The sequence below is a fragment of the Cibotium barometz genome, chromosome 44, assembly GCF_041138505.1.
Source record: "Cibotium barometz isolate CiBa-2024 chromosome 44, ASM4113850v1, whole genome shotgun sequence".
Taxonomy (NCBI): domain Eukaryota; kingdom Viridiplantae; phylum Streptophyta; class Polypodiopsida; order Cyatheales; family Cibotiaceae; genus Cibotium; species Cibotium barometz.
This window is the reverse complement of record NC_141089.1, coordinates 9581791-9597768: the sequence shown is the minus strand read 5'-3', so window position 1 is coordinate 9597768 and position 15978 is coordinate 9581791. Positions and strand designations below refer to the sequence as shown.

At 45.2% G+C, this 15978-nt stretch overlaps 1 protein-coding gene across 3 annotated transcripts in view; it reads right to left on the bottom strand.

Moving 5' to 3' along the window:
* Positions 1 to 259: 259 nt before the first annotated feature.
* Positions 260 to 15978, bottom strand: part of LOC147612933 (polyadenylate-binding protein RBP47B'-like) — a 54939-nt gene continuing 39220 nt past the window's right edge. Inside the window, exons 2-8 of one of the 3 annotated variants that reach the window (XM_086782208.1) lie at positions 12078 to 12546; positions 11794 to 11888; positions 11561 to 11691; positions 1331 to 1427; positions 1027 to 1194; positions 845 to 930; positions 260 to 625 (exon numbers count right to left, since the gene is read on the bottom strand). In XM_086782208.1, coding sequence (XP_086638334.1) covers positions 535 to 625; positions 845 to 930; positions 1027 to 1194; positions 1331 to 1427; positions 11561 to 11691; positions 11794 to 11888; positions 12078 to 12546 — 1137 coding nt within the window. In that variant the 3' untranslated portion in view covers positions 260 to 534. Of the gene's footprint in view, positions 626 to 766; positions 931 to 1026; positions 1195 to 1330; positions 1428 to 11560; positions 11692 to 11793; positions 11889 to 12077; positions 12577 to 15978 lie in introns of all 3 variants that reach the window. The other 2 variants (XM_086782209.1, XR_015263330.1) reach the window with 2 other exon arrangements.

Sequence of the window (15978 nt, the reverse complement as noted above, 5' to 3'; positions counted from 1 at the left end):
TGTTGAAAAAAACTGGAGGGAGCAATTTTTAAGGGGAAGTGGGGGAGACGTTTACAACCCAGTTGGTTCAAAGATCAACATATCTCTCAGTCAAATCCTTGAACACGTATGAAGACCAGTAGCTGGACCACTCAGTTTTCCTAGGGCGAGAACTACTCCAGATCATGAGTAAACTTAGTCCCACCTGGTTGATACAACACATTGATGGCTAGACTACCATAACACTTACATTACTCCACATTTTCACCAAACATAAGTATAATCAAAACCAGCTAGATATCTCAGCAGTATCTACAAGATTGGAAATTTGTAAACACATTTTCCAACCAGCAACCTTCAAGGCAGGACATACACGGATTTGTATTCGATTGATGGAGAACATAAAAGAGATTATGGTGATATATACTTGATTCCCCGAGTTTGTCGACTGTGGCACTACCCAAGGTAGAATAACAACCATTTTAACTCCTTCCACAGATATTATATGGCATAAAATGTATTCAGATCTCCAAATGTCATACTGAGATGTATGCACTATGCAGGTTGCACCTCCTCTGAAGTCCTCAGCCAGAGATGATGAGCCACTGCTGGCCGCTCATGCAGAGTAATGTACGCAGCATTCAACCTAGTATACCAATGCACATCCATAGGGAAGCATAAGATCAATCCAATTAATCTTTACTGTTATTAAACCACCTTAAAAGGAGCTAAGGGTGTTAATGCATATACCCAAAACCAAAAGTTCGCATTAAAACCCTTCATTCACTTGTCAACATCTGGAGGAGCTAAGGGTGTTAATGCAGATACCCAAAACCAAAAGTTCACATTAAAACCCTTCACTCACTTGTCAACATCTGGAGGAGCCAAAGGATCAAATACTTCTTCCTCCTTGTACTCAGCAATGCTTACTGTGTTAGATTGAAGCTCAGTCTGATACACATGCCAAATTAGTAGAAAAAAAGTACCACTTTGAGAGATACAAAAATGCTGTTTATACAAGCATTAAGTACTAGAATTCTGGCTTACTGGCTGTTGCTGATAGTTTCCATAGTCAGGGTAGTTGTTATATCCATATGAAGCGTCTTGTGATTGGGGAGTATAACCATAGCCTTCATATCCTTGACCGTATCCATAATATCCCCCATTCCATTGATTTGGATCAACTTGACCATGCCCCCAGCTTGCTGATTGCCACTGCTCAGAAAATTACAAGTCAAGATACAGTTACAAAATGGTTAAATCTTGGGTTTGAGGCACAGCTTAGAAGAATGTGCTACCAGCACTATTAGCCCTTTTTGTATCATAGTTGCTGTAGGAAGATAAAGCACACCTGCTTATTTGCAGGACTTTTGCCCCAGGAAAGCCTGATGGTTTGCTGACCAATAACTGTTCCATGCAATTTTTGAAGAGCTTCCTCTGCACAAGACCTGCACAGAGGGCATAAACCTCAGCAAACTCCAGGAAAATACTCAATAGCTGTGACTTTCAACAACCCTAAAAAAGGCTCCTGCCATGGAATCCATTCAGAAGAGCTTATTCAGCCGACTACCCTCCTAAAGCCATAGTCTTAATACCAGACTAGACCTAGTCTTACAAAGCCCCCTCCCAAAAAACAAATCACCACAGCATCGTGATTACAACCATAATAAAGATGGTCATGATCATGTCATCATCGTCCAAGAGTAGGTGCAGGTTGCTGGTCGGGCAACTGCTCTGCTTCGGATAGAAGCAATTAGCATAAACCAGCTGGCCACAACCTAGACAAAGACTTCAGAAAATGCCGTGGAAGATATACCAATTAAATTATACTATATTTCCCAAACTCAACAAAAACTAAATTGTGATCCTAACTCCATTAAAATCTACTCAGAAAGTTAAAAATCATCAACTCCATCATGTTAAAAGGACCATTAGTTGTTAGCAGTCATCTCCTGTCTGTACACTATACCAGGGCCTCTGTTGTGGGTGTGCCCACCCATTTTAGAGTTTTCCCATTTTTCCTCACTCTCTCATGTATTTTTCCCATTTTTCGGAGGTGTGGCAGGGCTGTCGGCTATCCCCAGATGCTGGCCGACTGCTTGCTCAGGCACCCGACCTGTCCAGGTGACCTGGCCGACTCCAGGCACCTAGCCGACTTGCTTTTTCTGGTCGGGGAGCTGCCCATTGCTGGTCGGCCTATTTAAGGCTGGCCGACCAGCAGCTTGGGGCCATATAAAATGACCCCCTTGCCCCCACACTTCCCATTGTAGTCTCCAGGATTTTCTTTGGTGTATATAGCAAAGTTACACAGCTTCTCTCTCTCTCTCTCTTTCATCTGTGTCTTGCTCTCTACAACAATTGTCTTCATTTCCGCTATGCATTCTAACATGGTATCAGAGCCCCAGGTGGCGAAAGGTTGGAGACAGTGGGACGTCGAGGGTTTGCTGATTTGAGGTGCTGATTGGAGATTATTTGGGCTGTACGGGACTTGGAGATTGGGTAGAAGGCGGCCATCACCGTTGGACAGCCACCTTGCATATTTCTTGCAGCCTCTTCTTTTTTTCCCACCCACCGTCCCTTCACAAGACCTTGTGAACCCTTGAGATGGCAGACTTGCTTGAGATGGCTGAGAAGCACGTGAAGATCCCAACATTCCCCACGTTCCCGGTGGACCGACTGTTGGACGGGAACAACTACGGCATATGGAAGGTAACGATGGAGTCCGTTTTGGAGTCTTATGACTTGGCTGATTTCATTGTTGTTGGGGTTCCACGGCCGGAGTTGGAAGACGGGGAGTTACTCTCTGTACGGAAGGAACGGGAGGCACATGCACAGTTATGGAATCGTGTTAATGCCCGCGTCCATTCTTTCATCTTCCTGAATTGCACATCGTAGGTGATCAATCACATAAAGCATATGACGCTTGCTAGAGGGATTTGGCATCATTTAGCTTTTCGGTACAACAAGGTATCACCCATGAAGAGGATCTCCTTGTTGGAAGTTCAACTCCTATTTATTTGTCCAAAGCTAGTCGGCCAGCCCTAGAGGCAATCGGTCAGTTTCCTCCTACACTATATAAGGAGTTTCCCATTATTCACTCTATCATCCACTTCCCTTGCACATAGTTCAACATTCAGTTGTTGGCCATTGCCATTGTAAAGCTTTACTGCTGTTATAAAAGGTGATCTTGTCCAACTCTCTCGATCTCCTTTGCACTCTCTCATATGGTTACTGTTTATGCTTACGCCTGTGCTTTCTCCTTCATGGTATCATACACTTAGGTCCAGGCTGCTCCAAACTCTGCAAATCTGCCCACTTTGCTGTGTGTTTTGCTTCCATCACTTCTCTAGCTGCAGATCAGTCCCATATAGTAGCTGCGTTTCAGTACCTTGCTGCGTTTCTTTTCCAGCCCTCTTTTGGTTGCTGTCGGCCAGCCCTAAAGGCTGTGTTTTGCTCTTTAGAGGCAGGTTTTTAGTTTTGGCTGCATTTTCTTCTACAGCATCGATTGGTGGTGTGTTTCTTGCTCGTGGTGCTGCCAGACAAGTGGCTCTACACTGTCTTCTTCCTCCACGAGTCCCTTCCCTTCCAGTAGAAGGTTCCCGGTGGATCTTGGACTGTTTTTGACTATCCCGCCTCTTTCTCTCTACGGTTTGAGAGGGGGCTGATTGTTCCCGGTGCCTCGCTTCGTTGGAAAGCACTTGAGAGAAGTGTTTGAGAGCTGAGATTTGTTCTTTGTTGCTATGGATATGGCTCCCCCCTTACGAACAAGGATGACAAGTTGAAAGGACCCAACTATGCTCATTGGAAGCTTCAGATGCGGGTGGTTTTGTTCATCCACAAGGGTTTGTGGGACATTGTTCAGGGCACTGAAAGGAAGCCCGAGTGTCCTCAAAACTCTAGGCGGTGGACTCACGATCAGGAGGATGAATTTGCTGTGGAATTACAAGACTGGGAGAATCGGGACTCGAAGGCGCATTCTATGCTTGTGCGGACCATCACCGAGGAGGTCTCACCGACAGTGCCAACTCTCACCAGTGCTCATCAGGTATGGTCAAAATTCGAGGATCTCTTTTGCACGAGATTCATCAATGAGGGCAGTTACCTTGCAGGGACAGCTCTACGGCTTGTTATTTCCTAAAAACAATTCCATGCAATCTTTTCTCATGAAGGCCAAGGTTATCCATGACCAGTTACTGGCTATGGGTGCTGCTTTGTCCTCTTCTCAGCTGGCTGCTCTTATCCTCACCAAGCTTCCTCCGGACAATGATGTGATTTCTCGATCTTTGCGGTGCCAAGTCACATCCACTCAGTTGGATTTTGATGATCTTAGTTCCCTACTTTTGGAGGAGTCCGTTCTCATCTCACAGGATAAGTTGAAGGTGTCAGTCAACAGTTCTGACCAGGCACTTTCCTCAGTTCAAAAGAAAGGTCGGAGTCACTGCTTCTCTTGCGGGAAAAGAGGAGATATGTCCAAGGATTGTTTGTCCAAGAAGAAGGACAAGACCAAGGGCAAGGCTTCATCTCAAAGAAAAGGCAAAGACACAACACATGATAGTTATACAAATTCTAGTACCACTTCTAGGGCTCCCATGGCGCTTCCAGGTCAGGAGACCTCAAATGATGTGCTTCTCTAGTACACATGCAGTTTCTCCCCATGTGCTTCTAGCCAGAAGAGGCTTGTGGGCGGGAGAGGGGGTTGATTCCAGCTCCACCTACTGGTGCATAGGGACCGTGATTCGGAGTTCCAAGCATTAGACATCTGGCAGGACATGGTTATCTTTGGTACATTATGAACTCGATCTATTCCAAGTTCATTGTTCGAGGCTTTTTGGGACGTGATGTGTTCCATCCACTGTTGCGGATTATGGACGCGGTATGTCCAGCAGCTCATCATCTATTTTTGGAGTTCGCTGCACACTTGTGTGGGAATTCGTAGCCAAGCAAAGTTCCTTGTTGTTCGTGGTGGCATCTTGTTTCAAGATTACCTTCAATGCAATCAGGTTACAACTCCATCTTCGTGGTAGTTGATAGATTAACCAAAGTTGCCCATATGATTCCAGCAAGGTGATTCCACTATTCGCGGTACTGGAGGGTCCATGGTTGCATCTTCATCGACTTGTCTTCTTTCGACTCTTGCACACTATGAGCTGCAGAGGGGGTGTTAGAATTGTGCATCTCAGTGTTTTGGGGCTTTACTATTTATCTGGGATTTTACTGGATTTTCTCCTATTTCTTTGTCCAGAGCCAGTCGGCCAACCCTAGAGACAGTCGGCCAGTTTCCTCCTGCACTATATAAGGAGTTCCTCATTATTCACTCTATCATCCACTTCCCTTGCACATAGTTCAACATTCAATTGCTAGCCATTGCCATTGTAAAGCCTTACTGCTGTTATAAAAGGTGATCTTGTCCAACTCTCTCAATCTCCTTTGCACTCTCTCATATGTTTATTATTTATGCTTCCATCTGTGCTTTCTCCTTCAAAGGGAAGTCTTCATCGTAGAAGTCTTCTGAGAAGAAGTCCGATTCAAACCGTGAGAAACTGAAGGCCGAGCGGACCTGTACCGATTGTGGCGAGAAAGGCCACTATTGGAGGAAGTGTCCCAAGCAGAATAACGGGAAGAGTGCTGATTCTTCAGCTTCAGCTGCAAAGACTCTAGTCTTTGTGCATTTGGAGATTTTGGACACCAATGCTTCATCTTCTTCGAGCGAGGAGGCAGTCGACTCCACCGCCAGGGATACTCAGGAATGGATTCTTGATAGTGGTGCTTCCAGGCACATGACTCCTTCCTGTGATTTCTTACAGGCTCTTAAACGGCAGCCAGGTTGCATTTTCATTGGCGACAATTCCACCATACCGATTCACAGTGAGGCCCGGATGGAGATCATTCCCGATGGCAGAGGAGGGAAGCATTCCTCTCGTGTTCTTTACGTCCCCGCACTTGGTTTTCATCCGTTGTCAGTGCATAAGGTTTGCAAGACTGGCTTCCAGGTGGGGTTTTAGGAGCATTCTGTTGCTCTACGGGACAGAGAGACAGGCCAGGTTGTTTGTGAAGGCGGAGTGGAGAACGGAATATACAAACTCTCAGCACTTTCCTCTCTTACAGGCTCTTAGATTGGTGACTTGTGGCACTTTCAGTTTGGTCACTTGAACATGGATGTGCTGCGGCGAGCTTTCCGAGACCAGAGGGTGGTTGGCTTGCCACATGTTGGCAGCAAGCAAGGACGTTGTAGTTCTTGCATTCGTGGTAAGCAGCACAGGGAATCTTTTCCGAAGCAGGCTTCCAGGCGGGCTTTGAAACCTTTGGAGTTGGTACACACTGACTTGTGTGGACCTATGCACACGCCATCCTTGGGAGGTTCTTTGTATTTTATGCTGCTTGTTGGTGATTGTAGCAGATTCACTTGGGTTTATTTCCTTTCTCAGAAGGACCAAGCTTTTGCTCGATTCAAGGAGTGGCATGTGATGGTCGAGAAAGAGTCTGGCTTGCACATAGTAAAGACTCTTAAGGCTGACAAAGGAGGAGAGTTCTCTTCCAATGCATTTGTGCGGTTTTTGCGGAGCATGGCATCAAGCGGGAGCTAGCCAATAGAGGTTCGCCTTCAGAGAATGAAGTAGTTGAGCGTAAGAACATGACTATGGTGGAGATGGCGAGGACGATGTTGGAGTATCGTGATCTTCCTCGTCCACTTTGGGAAGAGGCTGTGGCTACGGTTGTCCATATCCTCAAACCATTCTCCGACGACTTCAGTACCGAACATGACTCCCTTTGAGGCGTATTTTGGCAACATAGTTGTCAAGTACGAATATACGAAACGAGACAAGGTACGAAAAAATGGTACCGGTACGAAACTTTTTATTTAGGAAATATAAGTTCGATAGAGGTACGGTCCACTTTAAAAAACACTTGAAAAATAGATATTTATACACATTTAGAGATGTAAAGTCAAGAGAAGGTGGCAAGGTAGAAAGCCCCCATTGCCCAAACGGCCTTAAAAAACAGTAAAACAAAATACGCATTAAAAAATGGGCATAAAAAAAGACGGCCATCTTTATAAAAAAAAAACAATTTCGCATTAGTTTCGCTTGCATAGTTTCATACCATACCGTATTTTACGTACCTCATGAGCGGGACGAGTTTCGCATACAACTATGTTTGGCAGGAAACCAGATGTCTCCCATTTCTGTGTGTTTGGGAGTGATGCATATGTTCACATTCCAAAAAAGCAAAGGGGGAAGCTTGACTCAAAGTCCCAAAAGCTTGTTTTTGTGGAATATAACTCTCTTTCCAAAGGATACAAGTAGTATGATCCAGAGAGGAAGGAGGTCGTTGTCAGCAGAGATGTGGTTTTTGATGAGCATGTTCCAGTTTCCACTGTTGATGAGCCGCCACTTCTTGGAGACCCAAAGGATTCTGATGATGATTCCCAATCGATTGTTCCAGCTAGACAGCCTCAATCAGTTAAGGAGGTTGAGCCCGTGGCCGGAGATGAGCCCCCGAGCAACAAGGAACTCTGCGTTCTGTTCAAGTACCCAGGTGGTTGTTAGACACCCTTCGGGAGTCAAGTGTTACGGAGCTTCCCTCCGAATGGACCACAGAGGACGGACCTCGAAGATCGCATAGAGTTTGTGACAAAAGTCATTCAACGGAGCTCTTACAGGTAAACTATGCTTTGATGTCTCGTATCATGCGGGACAAAGAGCCCACTTCCGTCAAGGAAACCCTTGCACAGGATACTTGGAGGAAAGCCATGCACATGGAACTGGATGCCATAGAGAAGAATAAAACTTGGGAGTTGGTTCCGAGGCCGTTGAAACGGTCTGTCGTTAGTATCAAGTGGGTCTTTAAGACCAAGTATACGTCAGATGGGTCGGTGGACAAACACAAAGCCAGACTTGTGACTAAGGGTTATGCTCAGCAACCTAGCATCGACTATGAGGATACCTTTGCACCGACAACGAGGATGACCATGATTCGGACCGTTCTTGCCCTTGTTTCTTCTCAGCGGTGACCTGTATTTCAGATGAATGTGAAATCTGCGTTCCTTAATGGTGACCTGCACAAGGAGGTGTATGTTGAGCAGCCTCCAGGCTTTGAGGTTCCAGGATCAAAGGGGATGATGGTTTACAGGTTGCGGAAGGCCTTGTATGGTCTTAAGCAAGCTCCTAGGGCTTGGAATCAAAAGATTGATTCCTTCTTTCTACGGACTGGATTTCAGAGATCAGTTGCAGATCCTAACTTATATCTCTTTCGAGAACGCGGCATGGTCACATTGATCATTGTTTATGTGGATGATCTCATTCTCACTGGCGATCATGTGGAGCACATTGCAGTGACAAAGGCTTCCGTGTCAAAGAAGTTTGAGATGACCGATTTAGGCTTACTCCACTTCTTCTTGGGATTGGAGATCTGGCAAACCCAGCGGAGGTTCTTTATCTCTCAGCAACGGTATGTCCATGAGTTGCTTGAGGCCTTTGGGATGGAGAGCTGCAAGCCTATCACGTCACCGATGGACCCGAACACGAAGCTTACAGTGAATGATCCTTGTGAGCCAGTTGATGCCTCTCTGTACCGGAAGCTGGTTGGTTCATTGACCTGGTTGCTGAACACCAGATTGGACTTGAGCTTTCCTGTGGGACTGTTGAGCTCATTTATGCAAATGTTGTTGGAAGTCTCATTGGGACGCAGGATTGTGGATCTTGCGGTATCTGCAGGGTACGAAGGATCTTGGACTCTTCTACGACACTGGAGGTGAAACGAAGGACCGAGTTCGACTCCAAGGTTGGAGTGACTCAGATTGGGGAGGAGATCCAAACACGAGCTACAGTTTTACCCTCGGCTCAGGAGCTATTTCATGGAGCAACAAGAGGCAGCCAACTATTGCCTTGTCGTCTACAGAGGCAAAGTACCGAGCTATTTGTGGTGCTACTTGCGAGGTTGTGTGGTGCTATTTGTGGTGCTACTTGCGAGGTTGTGTGGCTGCAGAGGTTGATTGGCGAGATTGGGTTTCCACAGAAGGAGCCCACCGTCATCCGGTGCGATAACCAGAGCTGTATCACTATTGCTCGGAGCCCAGTCTTCCATGCCCGGACCAAGCACATAGAGATACAATATCACTTTGTTCGTGAGAAGATCTTGGCTGGTGACATCTTGCTTCTTTATTGTTTGACGGAGGACAATGCGGCGGACCTCTTCACGAAGTCTCTACCTCAAGCTATGCTCCGGCGGCACTCCAACTCACTGGGGTTGGTTACACATCCAGGAGCTGAGAGGGGGTGTTAGCAATCATCTCCTGTCTGTACACTATACCAGGGCCTCTGTTGTGGGTGCCCGCCCGTTTTAGTATTTTCCCATTTTTCCTCACTCTCCATGTATTTTTCCCATTTTTTGGAGGTGTGGCAGGGCTGTCAGCTGTCCCCGGATGCTGGCCGACTGCTTGCTCAGGTACCCGACCTGTCCAAGTGACCTAGCCGACTCCAAGCACCTAGCCGACTTGCTTTTTCTCGTCGGGGGGCTGCCCATGGCTGGTCATGCTGCTGTCAGCCTGTTTAAGGCTGGCCAACCAGCAGCCTAGGGCCATATAAAATGGCCCCCTTGCCCCCACACTTCCCATTGTAGTCTCCGGGATTTTCTTTGGTGTATATAGCAAAGTTACACAGCTTCTCTCTCTCTCTCTTTCATCTCTGTCTTGCTCTCTACAGCAGTTGTCTTCATTTCCACTTTGCATTCTGACATTAGTAACTGTTTGCAATTTAATCACTTGAGAAGGCGGCCACCAATGTGGCGAATAGAGCACATTTGACGGAGTGGACATCACTATTGTACTGAAAACAATGATGTATGTATTTTTCATAATTTTGGTTAATATAGCCAAGGAAGTATTTTCTTGAAATGCAAGCACATAGGCATCCTCATTTTCCTCCGGTGTCCACACATTGTATACATATTGTAACCAACTGTCTCATAGGCCATTCAGCCCTTCCTCTCACAACAATGAAGCTCTCTCTCTCTCTCTCTCTCTCTCCACACATTACACACTCACCTACCAGTGGGTTCTCAACCTCAGAATCGGTGGTACGATGGTCAGTGCCGGAGCACTAGATTGCACCTCATACGTGAGAGCGAACTCAGACAGATCAGAATACACTAGATGCAATGTAGCGTTTGCTGACTCACCCAGCGCAAGAACAGGACTTTCCTTGCCAGATGGGAACAGGAATTGTATCAGCTCTTCCTAAGTGAAGACAACTCAGCACATTTTGGATGACAAGAAAACCCCCACCCCCATCAGAGACCCTATCATATGGGAGGCGTATGCGAGGCAGCTATATGATGTGCCGGACCAGCCTCTAACACAGATGGCACACATCCCCAGGCCCCCACATCATCCCATCTTTTCAACACTACTACACATGTCACCATGGCCCTATAGAAGCTGAATAATGAATATGACCAAGATCTATGGGGCAGTGCTTGAGGACATAATTAGCTCTGTGGTAGAGTATCTGGGTTAGAGGGCAGTTGGTCATGCAGGTTTCAGGCGATATTTCTCCACATTGGACCATATATTCACTCTATGGGCTCTCATAGAGGAAGCATGATCATGACGAAAGCATGTGTATTGCTGCTTTGTGGATTTCTGCAAAGCTTTTCATTTGGTCTCTCGATCCCAGCTCATTGGACGCTTTGCAGGAGCTCCAATTTCCACATGATGCAATTTGGACTGTGATGTAGGATTAAGCAAGGCTGTCCACTCGCACCGACACTATTTAGGCTATATATTGATGAGATTTCATCCTTTGTGCACAGCTTTGGAGGTTGAGGATCACCTTTGGCCCAAAAAGTGGTGCCTATATTGCTATATGCCAATCACATTGCCCTCATCTCAGATTCAAGGGAGGGACTGCAAAAACACCTAGATGCTTTCGAAATATTTTCCAAGGAGAGACCTTACACTCAATTTGGGCAAAGCCAAAGTGATGGTATTTAACACCAACCGCTTGACCACCTCACGGATATCCTTCCAATTCAAAGGGGCCCAAGGACATTGTGCCAAGATATGTCAACCTTGGAGTCACATTTATAGGCCCCGTGTTCAATATGACTACCGATGTCACGTGCACGGTGCACCCTGCACTGGGGTACACAGTGACATTTTGGCATCATCATCAATGCAACATTTGTACAAAAGTAATACCTTTCTTTAGGAATATTTGTCGTGTGCCGTGTGCAAGAGAGGGATCTAGGAATAGGGTAGAACTTAATGGTTGGAATCCTCACAACTAGACTCAAGGGCTGGAGTCCACATAGATTGCTCCTAAATACCTAGAGCTGCCATCATGAAGAAAGCCATGTAAGCTTATGCAAGAAGCTAACACCTCCAAGAAGATAAAGTGTATAATGATCAAAAGGTCCCAAATACACAGGACATGTACCTTTTATAGTCCCAAGGCCCATGTACCTACATGTATAAATATCCCTAAGCCCCATGTGCCTAGGCCCAAGCCCCATGTGCACGTGCATCCTAAAATTACTTCATGACAACTTGACTAGAAAAATTCGAGAGTTTGAAATGGTTTACCTATGTGTAAACTGAACAAAACCACAGCCTTTTCCAAGCGGAATCTTTACATAAAGGACCTCACCAAACTGACCAAAAACGTGCCTTAATTCTTCCTCGGTCACATTTGGATCCAATCCCCCAACAAATATCTGTGAATCAAAAGGAAAGGGGGCAAATCATTCTTCCAAAATCTACCTAACATAATACAAAATGCAAAGAAGGTATAGTTGCAGAGAGGCATAGCTACTTACTGTAGAATTGTTTGGATCACTATCACTTGTAAAAGCCTGAGTTTGGTGGGCAGCCAAAGCTTGGGGGGCTTGGTAATTGGAAGCTGTAGAGGCACCTACACAAAAGATTAATCTCTTACTAATAATTGTCGAGGGTTAATATCAACCTTTCATGTTATTAAATGCTAGATTGGATACCTTTAAAATACATGGTTAAAACCTTTAACATCAACACCACAGCTTACATGATGACAGCTGCTTCACCTTTCTTGTGCATGCAGCAAACACAAAACGAAGCGGCTTACCTTTATTGTACTGTAGAGGAAGGCCCTTTTTGGGCGTTGCAGTACTTATGCGCATTGGTCTGCTCAAGCAATAGGCACCATTCATTTCTGCCATAGCACGAGCCTTTTCATTCTCATCGCCAAACCGCACAAAGCCGTAACCTTTAGAACGGCCCGTAGCAGCATCTATGACCACCTTAGCACCTTTTACAGAGGAATAGCAGGACCGGAACGTCTCTTGAAGCAAGTAATCTGTGACATCAGGAGCAAGATCACCCACAAAGATAGAGTGGTCTCCTTCTGGACGCCTCTCACCGAGACCAAATGAAGCCCAATTCAACCTGAAGGCTTGCTCTGTTTGTGGCATGAGTGTACCATTGTATGTCTGAAGCACCCTCTCTGCTACAGCATGGGACATGAACTCCACAAAGCCATAGCCTTCCGAGTACAAAGTTTGCTTGTTTCGTATGACCTTGGCAGAAGCAACTTGCTACAACCACCAACAAAAGCGATGACTATGCTGCAACCCAGATCAGAAACGCCAAAAACAAACTTTATTTGCTTGGAAAATAATATACCCTTGTTACAGCAACAAATATCTAAAGCTTTGAACCTGTAGTACGCACATTTCTGTCCATGTGCATATATATGCATTTATATCCTTCATGTGTATAGCTACAAGGTAGGGTTACTATCATGGGTCATGCTATGAACAACATGGATTAGCAGTTGCCTATTGGAAGAGTTAATTAAAAAACCCCATAAACGCAAGGTCATTAATAGGGCCTATGTAAGTGAGTGGTGTGCACATAGGTGATGTGTCAACAGTGTGTGGATCTAGATCTAGCCTAGCCCTTATAGCGAATAGTGGATTGCCAGACCCCCGAGTGGATGCATGTTACATGCAGAAGCTTCTAGACAATAGCTGGCCGACAACAGTCGGCCAGGTAGTCAGGTCATAGGAAGGTACTTTAGTACCTCTTTTGGAAGGCCAAAGGCCACTGAATACATGTACCCTTTTTGTACTATATGAATATACTAAATATACAGCGCTGATTCTTCTTGCATCAAGAGTTCCTATGCAGTGCTTAGGGAGTGAAAGAAGCTCCTAGCCGACTGCTATCTTTGGCCTTTGGCCTTCCAAAAGAGGTACTAAACTACCTTCCTATGACCTTACTCCTTGGGGAGTGAGATAACTAACAATGATCAATATTATGCCTTATACAAGCTCTGGCAACCAGACCACCTGGCTGACTACTGTCGGCCAGCTTACATGGACAAATAAATCACAAATATCCTACCAACCTGAGCTACACGTTTGCAATGTCTAGGTGACGTTAGCTGTGTCCAACTTGAGCTTTTCCTGAGCCTGGCTAGTGCCCTAAACCTAATGTTTATCTCTACAAATCAAGGATTGGCCTGGGTTTAAGCATGTCCATGTGTATGCACAACAGCATCTGTAAAATGTATCTTTGTGGGATACGGCTGTGACAACAAGGATTGCAAGTTGTATAACTTGGCTACTCACAAAATCTTCACTGGTAGAAATGTGGTTTTTGTCGAATGACCACTTCAGCCCTTCTCTACTACGGACAAGGAAGATATTGCTCGTACCGATGACACGCTTAGTGGTGGTTTGCCCCTTCATATGCTTAAAATTTCAATCAGCCTGCTGAATTTCAGCAAATGCCTCATGATGCACCTCTGGATCAACCTGAAATGCCTCATTCTGCTCTATGGTGATGATGACATGATTTTGACAGGGAAAATTTCAAAAATAAAGGCTGATTTAGGGGCAGCCTTTGAGATGATAGATCTCAGCATGCTGCATTATTATTTGGGCATGGAGTTTGTGCAAAAAGAGGATGGCATTGTCGTGTCTCAATCGAAGTGCATCAACAGGATTTTGAAGCGATCTAATATAGATAATTGCAAGCTCATTGCAACTCCTGTTGAGACATGCATCAAGCTTAGCAACTTGGATGCATAGGATTATGTGGATGCTTGTCATGTGCATGCACATGGACATGCCTAATCCAAGGCTAATCCCTGATGGACAGCAAATAAATACAGATTGTGGACATGATTAGGGTCTCGGCAGGCACTAAAACAGATCCAAGTGGACAAGTATCAAGTTGGCCAGGTGTGAGGAGTCGTATACCGGTGGTTGACAACTTTTAGCATTTATTTGTCCACAGGACCTGGCTGATCAGCAATCGGCCAAGTCATTATTGTTGGACATGTCATCTCTGTAGTATTATATGGTAGTGATGTGTGTGAACACACTTAGGACCACTGGGGCACTTTTTCCCCTCACTAAGAAGTTTTTTTCCCCGTGCATATGTGCACCCTCTTATCTACTCATTTTGGGGTGTGTACTTATCTTTAGTATATGGCACACATTTGTTGATTCTAATCTAGTGAGTTTGTGTACTCTCAAGCTTCTATATCTTGTGTGTGTGCATTGTTGCAACCCTAACCCTAATTCCAACAATTGGTATCAGAGCTAGATTCCTTGACACTTGATCTAGTAGTCGGCCTCCCTCCTCACGACCCTGTTTTTCTGTCTCCGATTAAGATACCCTCTTAAGAGAAGAAGGTATATACTATAGTGTGTTGTATACAAAGTATACGGAGTTTTCGGGATCCGCGGCGCGTTTCGGGCGCGTTTTGGGCACCGCAAGGTTTCTGCGGACGTTTTGGAGAGGCGTCATTTTGGATTGGTTCTGCGCGATTTTGGGTGTTTGGACTGTGCAACAGCAAAGATTTGGTGTGCAGCAGCATCTACAGTGTCTTCAACAACATCGACCATCATACTTTCGCCAGTAACACTCTATTCTCTACTCTATGTTATTTTTCATACACTTTGCAAGTGATTTAGTCAGTTGGCAGCCATCCGGGGTTGCATTCAGTGAATACTGAGTACTTGCAGTGTGTTGAAAGATTTTACATTTAGTAGACTGTCATGGCTGGCAGTAGTGATGTATTCAACATGTTGTCTATTGAGAACAAACTTGATGGGACTAACTATCCATTGTGGTCCTACATGATGAGGCATGTACTGGTTACTAAAGGCCTTTGGAATATGGTCAGTGGTGGTGAAACTCGTCTTGTTTCACAACTACCAGTGCAACCAAGTGCTATAGGTACATCTAAAGTAGAATCTAATACAGATGTGGCTCCTCCACATGTACCACCAGTACCTCCCACTACTGCTCAAACGAGATGGGATGGAAGAGATGCACAGACACATGCATTGCTTGCACTTTCTGTGAAGCGAAGCATTATTCCTCATATTCGATCATGTAAGACTTCAAAACAGGCATGGAATGCACTTGGTGCATTATACCAGGTGCACAATGAAGCACGTGTTGCATATATGCGCAAACAGTTGGAGTCTGAGCACATGAATGAGGCAGACTCAATGGACAGCTTCTTGACCAAGATCAAAGATTTTAAGGAGCAGCTCGCTAGTGTGGATGAGATATATCCTGATAGTACATTGGTGCCCATAGTTCTCAATGCATTGCCAGATTCTTATCAGAGTTTTGCCTCTACCCTTAGACTCATGATGAAGGGAAATCCAAATGCCCTTACATTTGATGAACTGGTTTCAGTACTCTTACAAGAAGAGCAGTCTAGGCAAAACAAATCTGTTATGCGAGTTGGTGACCAAGCTTTTGTTGCCACTTAAAAAGGCAAAGGTAAAGCTTCTTCGTACGGTGGCTATAAGCCAAAATCAGAATCCTCGGGTAAGGATGCAGAGAAAGAAAGTGATAAGCCTAAAAAAAAGGACAAGTGTCACTATTGCAGGAAACCAAGGCACTATATAAATGAGTGCAAGAGAAAAGGCTAGAGAAGGAGAAAAAGAAAGAATCGGACATGGCTGGCTGATGCATCTGCACCAAGTGCAGAGAAGAAG